This window comes from Mya arenaria, chromosome 12 (assembly GCF_026914265.1).
Source record: "Mya arenaria isolate MELC-2E11 chromosome 12, ASM2691426v1".
In the NCBI taxonomy this organism is placed as follows: domain Eukaryota; kingdom Metazoa; phylum Mollusca; class Bivalvia; order Myida; family Myidae; genus Mya; species Mya arenaria.
Window position 1 is genome coordinate 47,067,135 of NC_069133.1, and position 22,007 is coordinate 47,089,141.

The 22,007-nt window shown below is 34.2% G+C and overlaps 1 protein-coding gene across 2 annotated transcripts; it reads right to left on the reverse strand.

Annotated features, from left to right (window-relative positions):
- Positions 1 to 17,530, reverse strand: LOC128210302 (beta-alanine-activating enzyme-like). 2 transcript variants are annotated; one of them, XM_052914568.1, is made up of 20 exons: positions 17,508 to 17,530; positions 17,083 to 17,169; positions 16,534 to 16,668; positions 15,831 to 15,916; positions 13,378 to 13,495; positions 12,482 to 12,583; positions 11,875 to 11,993; positions 10,839 to 11,031; positions 10,450 to 10,575; positions 9,874 to 9,977; positions 8,941 to 9,044; positions 8,498 to 8,661; positions 7,851 to 8,055; positions 6,750 to 6,850; positions 4,636 to 5,300; positions 2,735 to 2,877; positions 1,783 to 1,946; positions 1,434 to 1,559; positions 871 to 1,002; positions 1 to 656 (listed from the first exon to the last, which is right to left on the reverse strand). In XM_052914568.1, the coding sequence occupies exons 3-20, from the start codon at positions 16,666 to 16,668 to the stop codon at positions 111 to 113; spliced, it is 3,333 nt and encodes a 1,110-aa protein (XP_052770528.1). In that variant the 5' UTR covers positions 17,083 to 17,169; positions 17,508 to 17,530; the 3' UTR covers positions 1 to 110. The 2 variants fall into 2 exon arrangements, with proteins under 2 accessions (XP_052770528.1, XP_052770527.1); XM_052914567.1 differs by having other exon boundaries at positions 12,482 to 12,586.
- Positions 17,531 to 22,007: the final 4,477 nt, after the last annotated feature.

The following is a 22,007-nucleotide window of genomic DNA, read 5'->3' on the forward strand; positions in this document are numbered from 1 at the left end:
TTAGTTTCAAATTTTTATTTTCAAAACATTTTTGGTAGAATGTCATCATCAGTAAGGTAAAACATTAATCATGATTTTTTCACTCTATATTGTATGACACTTAACTCAACCTAGGTGACACTCAGACAGTGAACAAAGTTGTCCCTACACCCAAACACAACCCTGCTGTTATGGACCACAGGGGCTGACCATATCTCATTACCAAACATCTTATGACACAGCACATCCCCTGTGTCTGCATCAAATATCCATACACACCCTGCTTGCTGTGTTACAAAAAGCAAAGTTCTTGGATCTGAGGTTTTTAACACTAAGGAGGATACACAATCTGTTTTGTTTTCTGTTTTGGGCTTTTTAGGCTTTGAACAATTACTTTCACATTCACTTGGCTGAAGTTCAGACAAACACAGAAACGGCATTGAAGCAATTTTTGACAAAACCGGTTGCCTCCATATCAAAGTTCCTTTATTTATGTCAAAGCAGTTGATGAAAAACTTTTTATCTTCATCTTTGGGGCCATTAACTGAACTCCCAAAGAAGACCCTTAATAATAATGTGTCTTGGGCCATATCTTTCATCATAGATGTATTACTCTGGTAGCTGGTCATAATTGTGAATTGATGCAACATGTGATCTTCAAAGCTGTGTTTATGTATCTGGAAGCAAAGACAAGAAAACAGTGTGAATGCATTACATGGGCCCCATCAAATAAGATGCAATATAAATTGGAAATGTTTCAACTATGTTACACAATTATGCCATAAGGCAAACTTCTTACAAGCCTGGAATTTGGAATACTATAAAGCGGAAACCCTACCAATTATCCTGAAGAGTTTATTAATGATTACATCAACATTTAAAAAAACTTACCAAGTTTCCAGAAAAGTCCACCAAGAAGACATGTGACTTTGCACAGGAAACTAGAATCCCAAGAGAGGTAATAACTGGAGCTTCAAGAACTGTCTGGCCAACCAAATACTGCCACACTGTCTCACCAGTTACCTGCAAAAAACTAAACATTAAATACACGATTCACTAATAACCCATTTCATTCTATAGTAAACGTAAGAAACACTGACATTATGCCATCCAGTAATGTCACCTGCAAAATACACAGAGTGAGACATTCATAAAACACCAGTTAGGCAAAAAAAAATTAGTACACTTGCCTCGTTTAAACCGATGAAAAGTAGCACTAAACTTAGTAAAATAAACATGATTTATTTAGTAACAAGGAATCCAGAGTGCATATTCTTTGGTCGTTGGTTCATTTATGGACTAATAATAATAATAACTTGTTATTAACGTAAAGATCCATTTGAGCATACAATTGTGACCCAATTAAGTGAGGAATGACATAAATTGTTAAGCATTTAAAAGAAAACTATCGAGTTTGAGGTTAAAATTCTCAATGAACAAAAATGATGTCTTACTGGATGAAGACAGCACAGCATTCCATCTTTTGAGCTTATGAAGTAGAGCTGGTGAGGGTTGTAGCTAACTGCTGCATGGCTACTCCCAGGGAGGTCAAGTGTCCTACTCCACATCACAACCTGACTCTGCAAGATACGGCTCAACATGTATTATATGACTCAAGTGGTGACCAAAATGCTATTGACAGTACTTGTTTTCCAGATTAATTTGTTTCCCATTCTGAAGGTGCTTTTTAGCGCTATATCTAAAAATATAAATATACATTATTCCCTGTTAAATTAACATGTTTCAAAACTATCTGTTTTTTAATTTGCCATTTAGGAAATTGAGTACAACATAATGACCTACCTCTACAGAAAGACAGAAGAACCAGTTCAAGCAGTTCCGCACATACACATGCCCAGATTTCACATCCACAACTGGGGTAGATAACCAGGCTGCGCCAGAGTTAAACTGCCAAGTTATCTCCCCTGCCACAGCACAGAACACATACAGGTAGCCGTCTGTGCAGCCTTAAACAGAAAGATTTACATTTAAGGTATCAGATAAATAGATAGATTATCATAAATGAATTTCAGATGATCATGAAATACATTTTATTACCTCATCTATAAATAAACCATCCATGATTAGACAAAGAGCAATTTTCGTAAACAGAACAAAAAGCCAAATTGACCTGTCTATCTATAGACCAGAAACAGTTTATCATATGACATAATAATAGATCATACGGTATTATTTAAGAAAGCAGTTGTTTATTCATTAGCTGTGAAATATGCAGTTCATATAAATTGCAAAATCATTATTGATGATGATTTGTTGCTTAATGTGACAGCATATTCCACAGCTAATGAGTAATAATTGTATTACATTGTATTTTACATTTAGTAACCAGTAAGCAATATCCAATCAGATGTTACCAAATATTGGGACAGGAGAAACCAAAATTCAACATCTTGGTTGAATGAAACATTTGAAAACTAGTTGAGTTGGATACCTTAAGTATTTTCCTTATATTATACAGTGTGATATACATACAATAAAGATGTGTTCATAGTTATTAGATGCACTCAAACAAAAAGACAAGTTCAATATAACATTATTAAATACTGATGTACTCCAGTTTGATTAAAAAGAAAACTTCCTATAAATATGAATTAAGCTTGAATCTATTTCGTTTATAAGGGACCTGTACTGGTCTCCATTTTGAGAGGCTAAGAGAATGCTCTGTAAGCTAGTGAACTAAAAGAATTCACAGCATAACCTTGCTTCATAAAAAACACACTTTACCATCACTTACTAACAAGCACCCATCTTCCACAGAGACTGAGAGTAGCTTCCTTTGTTATCCTGAATGGCAGAGTTATTGCCCAAATTACCTCCCCTGATGCAAGGTCTAAACAGGTGAATTGGTATGAGTGAGATCCCACATAAACATAAGACCTGAAAAAGTTTTATAATAAACGAACATAATCTTACAATCTCTTCTGATCCACAATATTTGAATTGAATGGAAAGGTATTTAAAAGTGTGGCAATTTTATATCTATAAAATGTTTAGTAAAACACTGAAAAGTGAAGTTTTCTTTTAATTAGTATTTCTGTTGGAAGAAATTATTATGCACAGATGTCCACAACACTGACTGTGGTGGAAATACCGAATAATTAAAAGCACCGACTAAAGGAAAAATCGGCGACACTGGTGTCCAGCTGTGGGATCGGACTTTAACACAATTATTGAAAGTGTTGCAAATTGAACAACAAGATGTCAAAGACAAACTTGTGCTTTTTACTCTTTGTTCTAATGCACAATTGTGGAATTAATGTGATAAATAAAAAGCAGTGCTCTGACAACATCGGGGAAAACACAAGTTGTTCCAATCAAAGACTTATTCCAATAGAACAAATGAAGAACTATATTAAACATTTTAACATCGGACTGTTAGCAGGAATGTTGCTGAACAAATATGGACTTAAAGAAGTATTCTGCATAAAACAACAAGTAAATGAACAATTGGACTAATTTATGGACTTTGAAAATGGACTTGTGACTCAAGAAAATAGAATGGACACATTTAACCGGTGAAACACATTTATTTTGAGCGAGATGCAGAAAATTTGTAATTTTGACAGAATTATGAGAAGGACAGATTTGACAGATGTATGTATATAATTGATTATGTACTAGTTGACAGGTGTCAAGAACTGGGAGGGGAATAGTGTGGCAATTTTATATCTATAAAATGTTTAGTAAAAAACTGAAGTGAAGTTTTCTTTTAATTTGTATTTCTGTTGGGAGAAATTATTATGCACAGATGGTGTTATCTAAATTATCAGTATAAGCTTCTGAGTAGTAGCTGTAATGTCTACTTCTTGCCACTCTTATCCTTCCCAGGTCTCTAGAGAGAATATTAATCATGCATTTGTGTATTCAGTGGCCTCAGTCAATGTTATGCAGTATTATATGATAGTGGCCGTGTCCGCTTTTCTTGGGGCCACTATTATGTAATACTGTCCGCATTTCTTCGGCCACTGTCCGTTTTAAACAAGATATATAAACCGAGTGAGGAGATGAGGAGATTGAGATGAGGAGAGAGACTAAGTAGAAATTAGAGAATGACTTTTGGACTTAATTAAATAGGTGTATTTTTAAACTGTAAATATTTATCAAGACTTTGTGTATGTGTGTAGAAATAAAATGTTAGACACTTAATGGTTTTAATTGTTTTTCCAATGATATATTGGATGGTGGCAGCGGAAAGAAAAGGAAACAATTCCTAAATGAGTAGAAGTCCACAACACTGACTGTGATTAAAAGCACTAAAGGAAAAATCGGCGACAAAAGAATGCTGAAAGCGGACATCAGTCCTCAACTGTATAGTTTATTGATCTTGCTAATCTTTCAAATTATTAGAGGCATCACATCTGAGATATTTCAATCCGAGTGTTTTGATATTTTTTTCATGTATTTATAGTCAAAATAAACATCTGTGTTCAGTTTCATGTGTATAACAATGGTATGTTTTGAATTACGGTATAACCAGTTTACCTTGTTGTTGCAGACAACAACGACAACAATAATGTAATGCTATGGAAATATTCAAATCTGATCCAATTAGATAAAGATCAAACTAAATACATGTATACATCTTAAGAGTTTACCTCAAGGGTAAATCATCACATCAATAGATAAGCATCAAACCTTTCTTGTCCCACAGCAATGAGAGCAGCAGCATCCACACACTTGGTAGTATCAAACTTCCAGATTGGTTCAAGCTGTATGTGTTCACAACCATTCTTTACTTCTAGAGGCAACTTTTCAACAACTGGGTTAAATACTCCAATTTCTTTTCTTACCCGTTGATAGCAGTTTCCTTTACTTACAGAGTAAATGAAGTTCACTTCCTTGTCAATAATTAATTCAATGTCTTTACTTTTTTGTTTGGCTTTGTCTACGTTTTTATCTATAGATATTTCTTTCTTGTTATCTACTTTTAGTTTATGGTCTATATTAATATCATTGTCTTTGTCTGTTGCCTCATCATTAATAGTTTCTTCCCTGGTATCTACTTTAATGTCTTTATCTACTTCAATGTATGTTTCTACTTCTTTGCCTTTAGTTTTCACAAATTTTTTACCATTGAAGATGCTTTCACATTTCTCTGAAGCATTTCTTTGAGCAGCAACCAAATAGGACTTAACATCTGTATAACATTTATTTACTAGAATGTCTATGAAGAATGGTAGTCTTATTTTTAATTTCTCTTCCATAAGATTTTGAAGATGAACAGCTTTGATAGAGGTACCACCAGCATCAATAAAGTTGCTAGTCTCTAAAGAAGATAAGGCTGTCAAGTTCAGCATTTCCTGCAATTGAAGAAAACTCCAAAAATTGAGAGAGAAATGTAAGCAGCCACAGAGAAAGAATTCTTCCAAAAAAGTACAGATATTAGGTTTTGACCATTTACCAATAATTTAATCTCAGATTTTTTTTGTTACAATTAATTAAAAAACAATTGCACTTCTTGGTTTTTATTTAGTTAAATTTGAATCGTAATAGACAGAGAAAACATTTCAAAAAGAGAGAATAGTTAGTGTTGAAAATAGATCAACTTTATCATCAAAGGCTTACAAAAATAAAAAGCACAAGCCGAGGCAAGCGATTTTATCAAAGGGGCCAAGCATGATAACTGTGATCAATATTCAACACTTGCCTTAATTGATTTTATGTATTATTGGTCTCACATCATTTGTGAGAAAATGGCTACCAGTTTGACAGGAAATAATGTTTTTAATATTTTTACCGGTAATCAATTTTCTTATTGATTAACCTTGAGTTGAGGTTTATGATGTCGGTTTTTATTTGTGGTACAATTTATTTTTCAAAAAGTCTTCCGGGGGAATAAAAACATTTGAATGTTCAACACAATAACTAATGTTAACCAGCATGTTAATCAATGGTAATGGGTTGAGAAAGTCAATTCACTAGAAGATAATTTTAAGTGTCTTGGCAAGTCTTGTTTCCTGACTTTGCATGGATGCAATCTTCTTATGGATCTTTTCGAGTTTCTTCAGCATATTTTTTCATATCCTAGACATCCTACTGATGCTATATCAACACTGTTAAATTATCATAATTTCGATGGCTGTTATTCAACAGATATTTGTGTGATGATGGGATGGAACAGATTCTAAGTTGAATGCATCAAGATCAAGTAACATCTATTTAGCCGATTTTGTCGAGGCTAAGAAAAAGCATGGTTCATTACAATGATAACTGTCATTTACTCAATGTATATGTTATATTTAAGAATTATTACACACCACTGAGGGTCATATGAAATTATAAGGACTGGCCAGTCAGCCACAGAAAGTGTTTATGGCCCTAGGCGTTAGCCGAGGTCAATTTACCTTACGGGGCTGACTGGCTGGTCCTTATAATGCCATATGGCCCGAAGTGGTGTGTAAATATTTTATATATTATACCTAACATTCATTATTACCATTCAATATTTTCAAAGCGCTTTAAATGTGTTTTATTGAACAAAGCTTATAATGTTTACTTGCGACAAATTATCGCCATTGTGAAAATAGCAAGCTGCACTTACCAGTTGTATGACATCACCAGTCCATGTTACATTTATGGCGAGGTCCGGTCCAGCCAAAAATATGATATGGACCGCTGACGTCATAAAACTGGATTTTTATAAGAAGATAAAGAATTCAGTGATATACCAACTGATCAACTTTATCTATACAAAGAAGGAACACATTTATGTAAGGTATAATATTCTAAAATACATCAAAGTAACCAACCATCCAGGTGTTTGACAATAGTTTCACGACATCAAAATCTTGGATGAATTTTGACCGAACTGTCAAATATGCCTTCTCAAGCTGTGTTATATCTGCTTTGCCTGAAAGTAACAAATATTACTTTATTGCAAAATAGCCACAAAACATGACAAATCTTCGACAAATAAGAGCAAAATTTAAGGAACGAAATTTCAAATCGAAGTTAAAACATGTCAAAAGGTTGTTCAGGAAATTTTTGGAATTTTATCATAAACATAAAGTATATATACTATTGACAATACAAAGAACAAATTTTGTTAAAAAATGTTTGTAACTTGGTACATATCAATTCCATCCACATCAATGATAGAACTATTTCTTCAAACGCTACATCTAGAGTTTTTGTATGCATGACACTTGTGTACTGGATCAGGTCAAAATTATCTCAACATTTTCAAAAAAGCTATCATTAATTTCTAGGGAATACAACATATTTTGACAGAATAATTTGATGCTAAAATAATTATAGGTGACCCAAGTGTCGATCATGTCTGGATATAATTTACTGAAAATTTTGACAGTGAATAAGTTTAAAGTCTCCTTGTAAGAAATGTGACTAGATCTTAATATTCTGATGTAAACTACCTCACTTTCAATACCTGCTTTTTAAAGGAACATTTCAGTACAGATATCCTTTGTTTTCTAATCAAATATTTTATTATGAATTTAAAGATGCACTCTCACAGATTGACAGTTTTGCCATTTTTATAAAGTTTAATACTGTCTCAGAATCAGCTGATTTCGGTATCAATGCCTTCAATGCAGTCAGATAACTTACAATAGAACAGATCTGCCGAAAATTTCATTTTTCTTAAAGCATCAGTAACGCTTTTAGCAATTAAATATAAATTTTCGAATGTAAATATATGATCTGATCTTTTGTCAGCAGTCTTATAGCACTGGTAACCAGACAATTACGCAAACATTGGCTCATTCCAAGACAAAAATGAAAAAAGGTGTCGAACCAGTCAATCAATTATATTGTAGGAAATCATACATCCATGTTAACTTTAAAATGTACATATGCAGTATATTAATGCATCACAAAGATTATGATCCTACCATGATCTGTGACAGGGATGTAATCTATGAGAAATACATCATCAGGAATCCAGTGGGAAGGCAGGTTTCTCTTTAAGTGTTCCAGAGTTCCCTCCCTTATTTCTTCTTGATCGCCATTTGCAGGAGAAACAGCAAGAACTAGTTTCTCAGTCTTTTTGAGCATGAAAGAGGCACTGTTTCCAACAAACTGGCATGTTTGAGTTACCTGGAAATTGTTATTATAACATTAAAGAAATAATATATTTAAATACTTGAGTTCACCCTCTTACTTTTTCACTGCCATTTTCAGGAGAAACAACATGCACTAGGCCTTTAAGCAAGAAGGAAGCACTGATTTCAACAAACTGGCATTCTTTAGCAGACTGAAAGTTTCAGGGACTCTTTCCTACAATCAAATTGTTCAGTCAATTTTTGTTTAATTCTTGTCACTAGTAGTGATATTATTTATTTAGAAATTAATTGTCACTTGCCACTTAATACATAGCTTATTTCCACGTAACAACTTCAATTCAATGTGTGACCATCTTATTTTCAAGTAATACTTTCAATTCTAAGTGTGACCTTCATGTATCATAGTTTCCCTGTTCATCTGCCCCAAGTGTTTAGAGATATTTAGAACACTCCTGTCACTTTCTACTTAAACCAACCATGTTTATTTCCTGTAGATTTATCCTGATCCCATTTCTCTTTACTTGTAAGTCAGCCCTCCCTTGGTAGAACCAGTTCCCCTGCTCATCTATCTCAACAAAATCCCCAGTAGCTAGAGACTTTTGGAACGACCCACTCACTTTGCATCTTCTCTGGATGCAATCTGTAAAATACATTATGTTATTATCTCAAATTGTGAAACACATGAGGTACTGAATAGGAAAAGAACAATTTGAAGTAAACTTCACAATTGCAGCAGCCATGACCATGTCAGTAAACATGCAAATTGATGAAATGTTTAAAAATAACATTTAAAAAATCCAATATAACTAAATTTTAAAGTTTTAGGTATGTAAGCAAAATTTTCATTCACTTGTATGAGGGGTGGTCAAAAATCCAACCGGTGGCCATTCTGAATGGCCAGAAACTTAAGTTTCCATACCAATGACAAGTTCTCCAACAGATTTGGTTCCCTGTTTTTGTACATTTTCTACCCGCAGGTCGGTTTGGGCCAGGGGAGATCCTACAGGGGCAATGGTGTGTTCCCTGGAAAGGAGAAAAAATGATTGAGACACTTACATTATACCATTTTCTTGTTTGGAATTGTTCACTCACAGATTACTGTAAATCATTTATTTCTTTTAATTTCTGCTAAAACCTGAAAATGGAATCCTACTATGATAACACAAATGTTTTGATGGTGTAATATTCGCATACCCAATAAATGCAAATTTTATATATTGAAAATGTTCAGGCATCATCAGTAAAACCAATAAGTCCTGAACACACAGGTAAAACAAGGATGTCATTCTAACAAAGTTCAAACATGTACACCATAATAGAAGCAAGGGTGAGTGAACGACAACTAGGTCTGCTTTAATCCTTTCAAGGGGTATAACTCAACAACTATTAAAGCCAGAGTTACGGGCCTTGCTGAACATGGCTATTGTCACTATTGCAACATGTGTACTGAGTTGTATTTGAGTATCTTGAATGCTTTTTGACTTACAGCCAAGGTTAGAGTAACTGCACTCCACGCCAACGCCGCAAATTACAATTACACCATGCAGGGCTTCTAAAACCCGACAATTTGCCAGTTTGGACTGATTTTGACCTTGCCGGACCAATTTCAATAACAGAAAATGTCTAAAAAATTGGTCTGAAATCTGTTTGTTACTTTTCATTTTCCGTCCATAACGGCTTTGTCGGTAAAAAAGGTAGCCCTCCACCAAGGCTATGATTATACCTTGACTTTTTTGGTTCGAAAAACAGGCGAGCTAACAATAAATGTGTTTGAACTTAAAAGAATCAATCTTAACATAACTCAAGGCAAAAAACTCTGTTATTCAGAATATTCCTGAAGAATGCAAAAAACCTGAAATCCTCTTTTGTAACTTCATAGCATGTTGCCCAAACTGACAGCTCAGTGATTCCATACAGGTTGAAAAACCTTGTCATGTTGTCAGCACCTCTATGTCTCTGTAACAATAGCAAAATATCTTCAACTTATTAAGTAATGTACTAGTAAATGTATCATCAATCTTTTTATATTTATTGTTGTTGATTTTCTCATTTGCAGGGGCTGGACCATTGTTTATATACCTCATTTAAAACCAATGGGTCTTACCATACGAATTACTTTTCTATAAGACATTTCTTTCACATTTCAAACTGATTCTACGCATGTTCTAGTTAAGCCCATAAATTGTGAGAATCTGCCAATGATAGAAATGAATAAAGGAAGTCCTTATATCATTAGTAAGTGTTTCATTTTCAAATCAGCAATTCTGAGTACAGATACTACCATAATCCATTACACAAACAAGTATTCTGGGAATCATGTGTCACCTGTCGGCAGTGTAAACATCACCATGACCCTGACTTTTGACTCAAAAATCAATATGAGGGACAAAGCCATTAGCCATGGCTACATTATTCAACCAGAACATACCAGTATCCAGTCATAGGCAGGAAAATGTTCTCCACCAAGGGCAAGAACTCTAAGGCTAGTCTTACTACCAAGTAAAACATTTCTCAGCTTATCTCCCTTGATTTGGTACAGAACTGAGGGTGTAGTCTGGAAAAAAAGACATAGTTTGTAATTCTTCAAATGTACAACATTTTGAAGAGTACATTACATTATAATTTAACTTGGCAAACATTTCGGTTTAACTGCTACATTTTTACAAAAACATTTTTTCCTCACAATGCAAGACAAGGTAAAATAAAGTATAGTGATTTTAGTAATATTTAGACGAAGATAACATTTTCACCACCAAAAGACATTCTACTCACTTGAAGCACACATCTTAAGTTAATTTTGTGAAATTGCTAACTAACCTGCATCACAGTGACCTTGTTTCTCTGGCAGATGATGTCTATAAATAGATCAGGTTTGACCTTGACCTTTGGTGGCACAACAAGAAGACACGCCCCCACACTGAGAGACGTAAATAGTTCTATCATCACAGGGTCAAAGGTCAGTGATGTGGCACAGAGGAATGTGTCCTCAGGTGTAAGGCCAAATATTTCCCTGTGAAAGAAACAAACATTGCATTGACCTCATATTCACATTCTAAGATTTAAGATAACGGTATATTTACTATGTGACTCCCAGCGTATATATAAGTAACTTATATATTTTGGTAGATTCAGACAAAAATATAATATAACATTAATAAGTATTATGCCTGTCTTCACTAACAATCAAAGATTAATATGTATTGTCTGGAATTTCTTCATATTTAAAGGGTTTAAGTTTCGGTACAAACTGATCAAAATCAGCTACACCAAACGAATATAACAGATAATTATGTACACCTAGATTTGACGGCAGACCCAGGGTAAATCCTGACAAAAATAGCCGGGGGTCTGTTTGAGTATGAAGGATTCATGCCCAGAGCTGGGTAAATGGGCTTTAATTGGTACTTTCTACTCTTTATGATGCCATGTCTGAGCAAAAAACAATCTTTATAACTGTACTAATAAGCTTGAAGTTAAAAGCTCTCAATTCTAATTTAAGGATGAATTCTGAACCTTAGAACCCCTGCCTACTCAGGCTATTGTGTAGAATATTGGGCACACACAGTCAGGAGGCACCCAGACAGTCTTGGGTTTCTCTGTGGTCCCTGATGAGGTGAAGTATGCATTGTAAGCTGGTTACCTGATGTGTAGTATATTGGGCACAACACAGTCAGGAGGCACTCAGACAGTCTTGGGTTTCTCTGTGGTCCCTGATAAGGTGAAGTATGCATTGTAAGCTGGTTACCTGATGTGTAGTATATTGTGCATAACACAGTCATGTGGCACCCATACGGGCTTGGGTATCCCTGTGGTCCCTGATGTGGTAATGAAGTATGCATTGTAAGCTGGTTACCTGAGATGAAGTATATTGGGCACAACACAGTCATGTGGCACCCAGACAGTCTTGGGTTTCCCCGTGGTCCCAGATGTGGTGATGCAGTATGCATAGTCAGCCTCATGACGATGGATCACCTGAAAATAATTTTCAAAATAGCATCCCTATTTCTAGTGCTGGTTTAAACATGAAAGATTGGTGCGTTTTGAATCATCAGAAGGATGCTCTATAAAAAAGGGACAATTATTCCTAAAACATTTTCGGTACCAATAATTGTGATATTTAGCTCTAATGGCCAAGGGGTAGAAAAGCTTATGCAGTGATACGGTGCCTGTCATCCATGCCTCCGTATGTGCATCTGTTAACAATTGCTTGTGAATAAGATAGTTTTCATGAGAGCTCCATTCCTTTCGAACACCAGCCAGATAGCTCATGTATAACTGATTTATGGCCCATGAAATGCAAAAGAACAAAGGGAGACAACTGTGTACAGGGAGTTGGGTATTATTGTAGTGTTTATCTCCCTTTAAAACATATGGTTACATGCTCTTAAAAGAGCGAAGCAAGTAGAGCATAAGCCCTCATGGGCTTTTTGTTTAATTATAAGAAGGAAGAGTTAAAATACCTTTCCCCTGCCTTGGAACTCTATGACATAGAACTGGCTGAGGTCAGGATCCCTCAGCTTTATTTTCTTAATTTTGAAATTTTGTTGTTGAAACTTATCAAACTGCTGAAAGAAGACAGATTTTCATTCATAATTAATTGTTTAACAGGTACTAGACACCAGGTGGTCCCAACATCTACAAATAGTTTTTCCTCAAAACAGGACTAGAATTGTCTATACAAGCTAGTGTGTGGCCGATAATTCATCATATTACATGATTAAAAGAATATTTGGTCGCTGTCTCAGCTGAGTTAACCCGTTTAAAAACAGCTCATAATGGTTGCCCAGTTTTTAGTATAGTACTTAACACGTGAAAGTCACGTGATAAGGACAGATACATATACCGATGCTATTTTTAAATTTACTGGGATTTATGGGTAGACAAACCCAGAAAAATTCAAATTAGAAAAATACGCAAAAACTGCGGAAGATACATGTGTCATAAGCCAAGTGGTACATCAGTAAGATTTAATGCGTTGTATTTAAATTTTATTTAAGTTTTGACAATTTTCTTTTTTTCTTCCAATGGTATCATCTGGTGACTAGCTCCTTAGAAGAATTACTTAATGTAAAGCAGAAGGTACAAAGAAAACTGTTTTTGCTTTTTATGATGAAAATATTTCAGTTGTGTAGCTTTCACACTAGGATAGATTTAAATATTCTGATAGCAGTTGAAAGTATTGCAATGTGAATACACTAAAGAAATACATAATACAGCATGTAAAATAAATTAGTAGAAATTAATCAGATTACAACAAACTTTCTATTATTTATTTTTTTCATATTTTTAATTTGAGTGGGTAACTTAAATCTCTTCATTAAATAGTGTTGAATGGGACAAACTGTGCAACACTGACTTGCTCAAATTCTTTGTGGACAAGGCATGCCCTAGCTCCTATCTCCTTAAGGACTTGGACAGCATAGCCAAACCCCTCAACATTGAAGTTGTAGAAGGCACCACCGCCCTGTAAAATCCTGCAGTGGAAAAATTTAAAATTTAAAACAAAAGGCTTACATTAAAACTTAACTTTTTAAAGCAATATGTTAAGATTAAAAAGCTTAGAAAATGTAAATTCATAAACTATGACAAAAACAAGAGCTGTCACAGAGACAGCGTGCTTGACTATTCCGCCGCTTTTCAGTGTGAGGATTGAAAAGTTTTGGCGAAACATGCATGGATCACTGTTAGATTAGATTTCAATGTAATACATGATGTGCTGAGATATTAACATAAATGTATTTACATGAAACATTTTAACCAGAATTTTTAAGTCTAATAATAAAGGGCCATTATTTGCAAAATACAGTTATCTAACTTGGTTATTCAATTACGTTGGGTGGTTGAATACCATTGTATAAAGTCTCAATGCAATACATCAAGTAATTGCTGTGATATTATCCTATGTGTGCTAACATGCAAGACCTTAACCAGAAGTTGCAAAATAAAAGGGCAAAAATTATATAATATGAAAGATAGAGTTATCTTACTTGATTAAAGAAGAAGGTTAAATGGTTGGGAGCATGTGTGTAAAGTTTCAATGCAATACATGATGTATTTGCTGAGGTATGGACTTAAAAATGGTAACAAGCAAAACCTTAACCAGAATTTCTATGACTAAAGAAGGGGCCATTATTTGAATGTAATGCAAACTAGAGTTATCTTACTTGGTTAATTAAGTAGGTTGGATGGTTAAGTACCATTGTATCAAGTCTCAATGCAATATCTCAACAACTACTTGAGGTATTGCATTGAGACTTGATACAATGGTATTCAACATCAACCAGAATTTCTATGACTAAAGAAGAGGCCATTATTTGAATATAATGCAAACTAGAGTTATCTTACTTGGTTAATTATGTAGGTTGGATGGTTGAGTATCATTGTATCAAGTCTCAATGCAAAACCTCAAGAAGTTGCTGAGATATTATCCTATGTGTGCTTGCACGCAAAACCTAAACCAGAATTTCTAAGTCAAATAATAAAGGCCTATTATTTGCATAAAATGCAAACTAGATTTATCTAACTTGGTTAATAAAGTAGGTTGGATGGTTTAGTGCCACTGTATCAAGTCTCAATGCAATACCTCAAGTAGTTGCTGAGATATTAACCTATGTGTGCTTGCACGTAAAACCTTAATCAGAATTTCTAAGTTGAAAAATAAAGGGCAATTATTTGCATTAAATGCAAACTTGAGTTATCTTACTTGGTTAATTAAGTAGGTTGGATGGTTAAGTGCCACTGTATCAAGTCTCAATGCAATACCTCAAGTAGTTGCTAGGATATTAACCTATTCGCTGAGGTTTTGACTTAAAAGTGGTAACAAGCAAAACCTTCACCAGAATTTCTATGTCTAAAGAAGGGGCCATCATTTGAATATAATGCAAACTAGAGTTATCTTACTTGGTTAATTAAGTAGGTTGGATGGTTGAGTACCATTGTATAATAAAGTCTTAATGCAATACCTCAAGTAGTTGTTGAGATATTAACCTATGTGTGCTTACACGCAAAATCTTAACCAGAATATCTTAGTTAAATTATAAAGGGCAATTATTAACATTAAATGCAAACTAGAGTTATCTTACTTGGTTAACTATGTAGATTGGATTGTTGAGTACCATTGTATCAAGTCTCAATGCATTACCTCAAGTAGTTGCTGAGATATCAACCTATGTGGGCTTGCACGCAAAACTTTAACCAGAATTTTTAAGTTGAATAATAAAGAGCAATTACTTGCATTAAATGCAAACAGGAGTTATCTTACTTGGTTAATTAAGTAGGTTGGATGGTTGAGTACCATTGTATCAAGTCTCAATGCAAAACCTCATGAAGTTGCTGAGATATTAACCTATGTGTGCTTACACGCAAAACCTTAACCAGAATTTCTAAGTTGAATAATAAAGGGCAATTATTTGCAAAAAAATGCTTGCATGCAAAACCTTAACCAAGGTGTGACGCCGACGCCGACGCTTGGGTGAGTAGTATAGCTCTCCATATTCTTCGAATAGTCGAGCTAAAAATGAATTTAGCTGAGTGTGAGGCGAGAGTTATATAGAGGTTTTTGGTCCAAATCCCACCAGGAGTCCTTTTTCACTGCCTCTCATTGTGGACAGCAGTGTGAATTTTTGACACAGGAAACATACTTGAGCCTAATAAACTCGAGCTAAATAAAAATGGTATAAACTAATTAAGCTTATTAAAAGCTATTGACTTAAACCTTTTATACTAGCATTGCATTTTAACATATAGACATGTGGAGAAAATAGGAATACACTGGTAGCTGAATTGTATTCACATGAACAAGTTATTTACCCAAGAAGAACTGCATGCATGTTGACATCATGTTTCATACATACACCCAGAAACTCCCCAGCATACTTGGCCAGAGACTGCTTCACCTGGTGATACAAAAGTTTTTTATATTTTATTATTATAAGTTAACTGATAATAATGAAACGAGAATGGTTTAGTGGTGTAGGTGTCCACCTATCACCAGATTTAATTCCCACCACGGGAACTTTCTCATACACTATCACTGTTTTTTTCCAGGAAATGAACTTGAGCATGGTTCTTCAAACTACCAGCTTTATCACATTTGAGCTATAAGAAATAAGTATAAACAAAACTATAAAGACACTGGTTTGTCTGAAGTGGCTAGACTTAAGTAACCATTCTTTCCTACTATTGAACAATAAACTGTTTTCTTCAGCCAAACAGTCGATGCATGATAATTATCAACTTTTCAGCGACATTGTAAACTTGTGCCAAAAAAAGGCAATATTCTTAATTATAATTGTATAAACACTGACATGATCTACGGTAACTCATCAACACTTTGAGCATGAGGGCTCTCTACAGTCCCCATAGAAGGCCTTCATTTAAAACTTTAACTCTAAAGTCCGCTGTCTCTAAACGAGCATGCTAATGGTCAAATTAAATGGTAAAATATAAAATCAGTGTATTCGACCAATCAACAACTGATACTAACAATTTGAATGAGCAAAAAACACACAACCTTTTGAGCAAAAGCCCCAAGTTGATCATATGACAGTTGCTTCTGTGTCTGACCATCATCAAACCGGACAGCCCTTCTATCTGGGTGTTTGGCAATAGTCTCTTCTACAAGGGAGTCCAAGGTGATATCCTGCATCTGAAAAAGTGAAATGTGCTAGATAGACATCAAAACAGACTTTCCAATAAAATGTAGACCTACACAATATAACTAGGTAAGATTAATGATAGTAATTGCATGTCTATACTCTTAGTTATGGTATGTTTAGCACTGTAAAGCTGACAAGTAGCTGGTTCTAAAACTGAAATTACTTGTTATCTTATCAGAAATAGTTCAGCATTATATAGAATAAATGTGACAAAGAACCATTCATAACAGGGGATCGAGCCTGGGACGTTCTGATCACTACTGGCCTAAGTCTGATCTGGAAGTTGGATTATTGTTATTGGTCCCAGGGCTGATAAACTAATAAACCTTAACCATTCTTCCACTGTTAACATGTGTTATGCCTTGCTGTGGATTCTGACAAAAGTAAATCACTTAATGACTAACCCTTTTTAACTGAGGACAGTCGACTGAGATAACATATTGATATGGCAATTATTATTTCACACACTGGTCTAGACTCTTGTAAGGGATCTGAAAGGAAATAAAACAAAATTATTAAAATATTTATAGTGACAAGTTACATTTATCATTTTACTATAATCTACATACATGACCATAGTCATTATATAAGACTCATTATATAAATACAATTCACTCTACGTGTCTAATCGTGCTTATGGGAAACCTGTCACATTACTACTGGTACGAAGTAAAATGAGTACGAAATATCATTTATTTCAGAATCAATTTCGTATTCCTTAATAATCTCTAAAATCATTCAGTCTTAGTAGAATGTTACCAAGAAATGTAAAGATAAAAGTCATGCTAACTATCAAAGGATTGTATGACATTTCAACGAGGATGTTTACCTTTCGGTTTAAGTTCAAGTAAGCACAAAACTTCTAAAACACTACGCCCAATAGTCCTTGCTACTTGCTTCTGATTTGGTTCCGTCTGATTGTTCTTGACAGTTGCAGAGTTGTTGTCTTGATGATGCAAGTACTATGTAGTTAAAACATCTAATTACTATTTGTCTGTGAAACATTAAATGCACATAAACTTAAATGTTAGCCATAGCACAGTTCTCCCTGCTAATTTTCTCCATTGCACGTGCATTTGCAAGTTGCATTGCATTTGCATTGCACGTGCATTTGCATTCAGGCTGGGAGTAGGGTCCCAGATTCATGGAAGTTCAGATACTGAGTACATAATGCAGTGGTAAACAGATCAATCTCAAGGAGGAGGTCCTGTGAATGTCAGCTATTTTTTTTACGAGATCAGAACCTTTAAAAATATGGACATTTTGGTATCAAACCCAAGTTCAACTACCAGTTGCTCAAGAAGATTGTCAACTGACATTCTCAGGGGCAGCTCTTAGTCTAAAATAATAGATATTTAAAATGGGAATCTTCTCATCCTTGAAGGATTTGCCATATTAAAAAAATTGTAAAAAAAATTCCTTTGATGTACAATTATTTCGAAAAGAGTGCTCTGTGCTTCTCTTTTCATACCCAGTTGTTATATTGCAGCACAGACTCGCCTGCATAGAGGTGCATGTGTGATGACTGATTGAGACAGCATGTGGTTGCTTCCTGGAATGTAAGTGTGTTTAGACATTAACATTTGGGGTACATTCAGAATATATGGTTCAAGGGTGGATTCTGAGGATTTGACGCTAAAGGGGGGGGGCGTTATTTCGGTGTGTAATCTTTGGACTTGTGCCCCTCCCTCAGAACTTAAATTTAATTGGTTTAAAATGTTGGCATGGTGGTTTGGAGGTTTATAAGTCGTCCAACAAAAGTTTAACAATTTATAGTCCGTAATGTTGCAATTTATTTTTACGCCCCCTTTTGAAGAAGAGGCGGTAATAATATATATAACAAATAACAGTAATCATCTAAACATGATTAAAAACTGAACCTAACTATCCTTACACTTTGAGTGGTCATAATCTTAAAACTGCCTCAAAAGCATCCAATGTCAATGACAAATCAGCTTACATTTCGTTCCATGCATACTTCATTCAATTGTCCAAATAATCCTAACAACATGGCGCTCAGGGGGGACATAGTGTTTGACAACATCTCTTGTTGGGAATATTTTATTACTTTTTTTCTTCTATATTGAAATAAAAAGTAAACATGGACAATTTGGGGGGGGGGGGCATGCGCTGGGATCAGCTAGTGTGGTTGCCACTTAGAATTGATGGCACGATGATCTAATTTGATGAAAGAAACGTTGATGGGTGCCCAACATTAGCAAAAAACAATGAAGATCATTCTTTTCATCAAATTTTATTATTGTACTTCAAAAACATAAAATACATGATTGTGTAGACAGTCAATGATAAATCATTAAACACCATGCTTCCAAACTTGCTATGAATGTACGACAAATAATTCATTGTCTGTCATTCAATATGTCGGGCTTTTTTGGAAATGATATTTAAGACCTAGAAGTTGTTGAAATTAACATAAATTTATGTTATTTTCATGGAAATACAGTTTTGATTGTTTCGAATTCAATGATCCATTTAATGATCCATTTTGGTTTTCTATCCCTTTCATTTCAATTATGAATTATCTTCTTTGTCATATTATCCAATTCTTAAGTAAACTGAGTCTCTCTGATTTCAAATTGCTTATACCCGTAGCTATCAAAAATCAGCTGTTTTCAAAGTATTTAACCCACCACTTACTGAGATATATTTTTTCAGTGATAAACACGATGATTTCATGTGTCATATTTCCTCAGATATTTGTTTCTGTTTCTGATTAATATGGCACTTAATGCCAGTAATTTGCACATTTTCTTAGTTCATTCATGATTTTCTCATTGAAGCCAGGCTCAGGTACACTCTCCTTTGTAAGGATTGTTTGACACATATCATTAACAATGTATGGGTCAAGACTTTTAATGTTCTCGATATATGAAAACATCCCTGTTGACATTAAATAGATGAAAAAGATTTGTTATGTTTGATTTATAAATATTGTTAAACCATTAAACGGCATATAAATGTTAGTTTGTGTATGGAGTTGATTCAGGAGTCTATTTTTCTTTCTTTTCATCCAGGACAATAATCTGTGGATTGTTTGTTGATTTTTATCACTTTTCTGTAAATTAAATCTGACCCTGCGGCTTGCCATTGACAAAATTTCTTTAAAATAAGAACATAGGTTTATGAATTTGAAGTACAAGATGAAATTGCATGCCATATTTTAAGATATGAGTGCATTATTTTTTTACATTAAAATATGATATCATTGATGTGTTTTGTGAATGATTTTTTTGTATGAAATTAAGTAAACTCAGGTGGAAATAAATGGTTATAAAAACAAAAGAAAAAAACTTCTTATTTTAAAATGAAAAATAGCCTTATCTTGTCTAATACAAACCATATAGTTTAAAAGTCCTTATAGAATACTTGAATAATAAAAACAAATCTTTTTCAGGCCATAGATAAAACGGAACAAATTCAAGGAATGTTTGAACTCGGATGATGAGCATGTATATGACCATGATGCAAGGAGACCCCAGGGGCTGACATTATTCTGCGAGGGGCTTGGCTTGGTCAATTTTGATGTTACGCATAAGGTACAGATTCATGCGCCTTAACCCCCTTACCCTCATGATTTTTGTATGTACATGCATTATGTCATTATTGCTAGCTATGCCCGGGGGAGGCCCCCAGTCAACTAATAATATTTCTTGACTGATATTTGTGTATAAGTAGTATGAAATGCAGACCTAGCTTTATATACCTAAAGACTTTTTACCTTCTCAGTCAATAACATCCTGAGTAACTTTAAAACATGTCAAGAACTGATTACTCCTAATCTGTGCGTTATATTCCCTAGTAAAGACTGTAGAAAACAATACAAAACTAATCATATTCACTGCTTTAAAATCTTTCATTATGAAGTTGGTCCCTCGGCCATTTTAAAAATTAAAAAAGATTTTAAGCATTCACCACTATCATGCCATGACGAATACCGTAAAATATATAGATATAGCTCTTTTCATATATTTTTCAATTATTTAATCCATAGTTGTCATCAGAATAAAGGGCATTTTATAATGTACTGATATCTGTAACTGATTTCAGATCATGGAAGTGAGGAATTGCATTGAGGCTATCCCCTTTGGATGCTGTCTGACTTGGGGAAGCCCTGGCCAACCACATTTACCTGGAGACATGCCACTTGACATCATATATATAATACATTGTTGGCAAAGTAATTCCTTGGTTTCAAAGATGAATTAAGCCCATGCAGAGGAAATGGCAAAGAAAAGAGGCTACTCATGGTTACTTTTCGTGCTGATTATGTCTTATTTACTTTAAAAAAAACACACATTATTTTGCAATTTAATATCGCATGGTTTATATAAACATTTGCCATTTTCTCAATCCAAAAATTAATTCTTAAAACAAATATGGTGGCTGCTGAATTTTCAGCTCCGATTTTGACTGCGTCCTTTCTTTGCTAACGTCCATAATACACAGTATAATACTGTAATTTGCTTAAATTTTTGTCTTTAAAAAATGAACTTCTTCAAATTTCTTCAAAATAACCTATGTATTAAATTGATGGTGTTGCTAAATATTATCTTCCTTTTATTTTTTACAAACACAACTACCGAAGACATGATAGAGCATCGGAGGTTTTAGAGGATGAAAATTATATAAATATGTAAATACAGAGTTGAATAAGATAATGTATGAACAGGCCCTTTTTTCTCAAAAGTTCTCAGGATTAAGAAGCTTAAAGCTAAATTTCTTAATCTTTATTATACTAAATAGAATTTAGTTTATAATGATTATCATAGAGACAATTTATTTTTAGTCTGATTACTCAGAAGATTTTCAGTATTACACAACTTATACCAAAACAAAAATAGTGAGCTTATAAGCTTAATCCTGTTATAAGTGACTAAAGATGTTTAGGGAAATTGGGACGGCAGGTCAGCCAGTTTGCGGTCACAGATTTAAACATTTAATCACCAACATCTTATGGTGATTGTTGTCATATCTTGTTCAGTTCTTGGGTATGGCTTTTTGCATATAAGTGTAAACAAAGATATATAACTCGGAGGTAGAATATCAACTGCAAACCATCATCACAATGGTTTTGAAGGGACTCTTTCACAGATTTATTTTGAAAGTATATATTTTTTTAAATTGTTGAAATTGAGTTATTTTACCTACCATACTTTCATGAACAAAGACCACATAGCCACAGTCAGATACTGATTTGAACAGAACTCCGTAAATCAAAGCCTAAAATAATTCAATTTTAATAGCGTTACTAAGGCTTTTCGCAAAGTAGAGCAACTTTTGTCAAATTTTCCAATAATTTTTAGTAAAA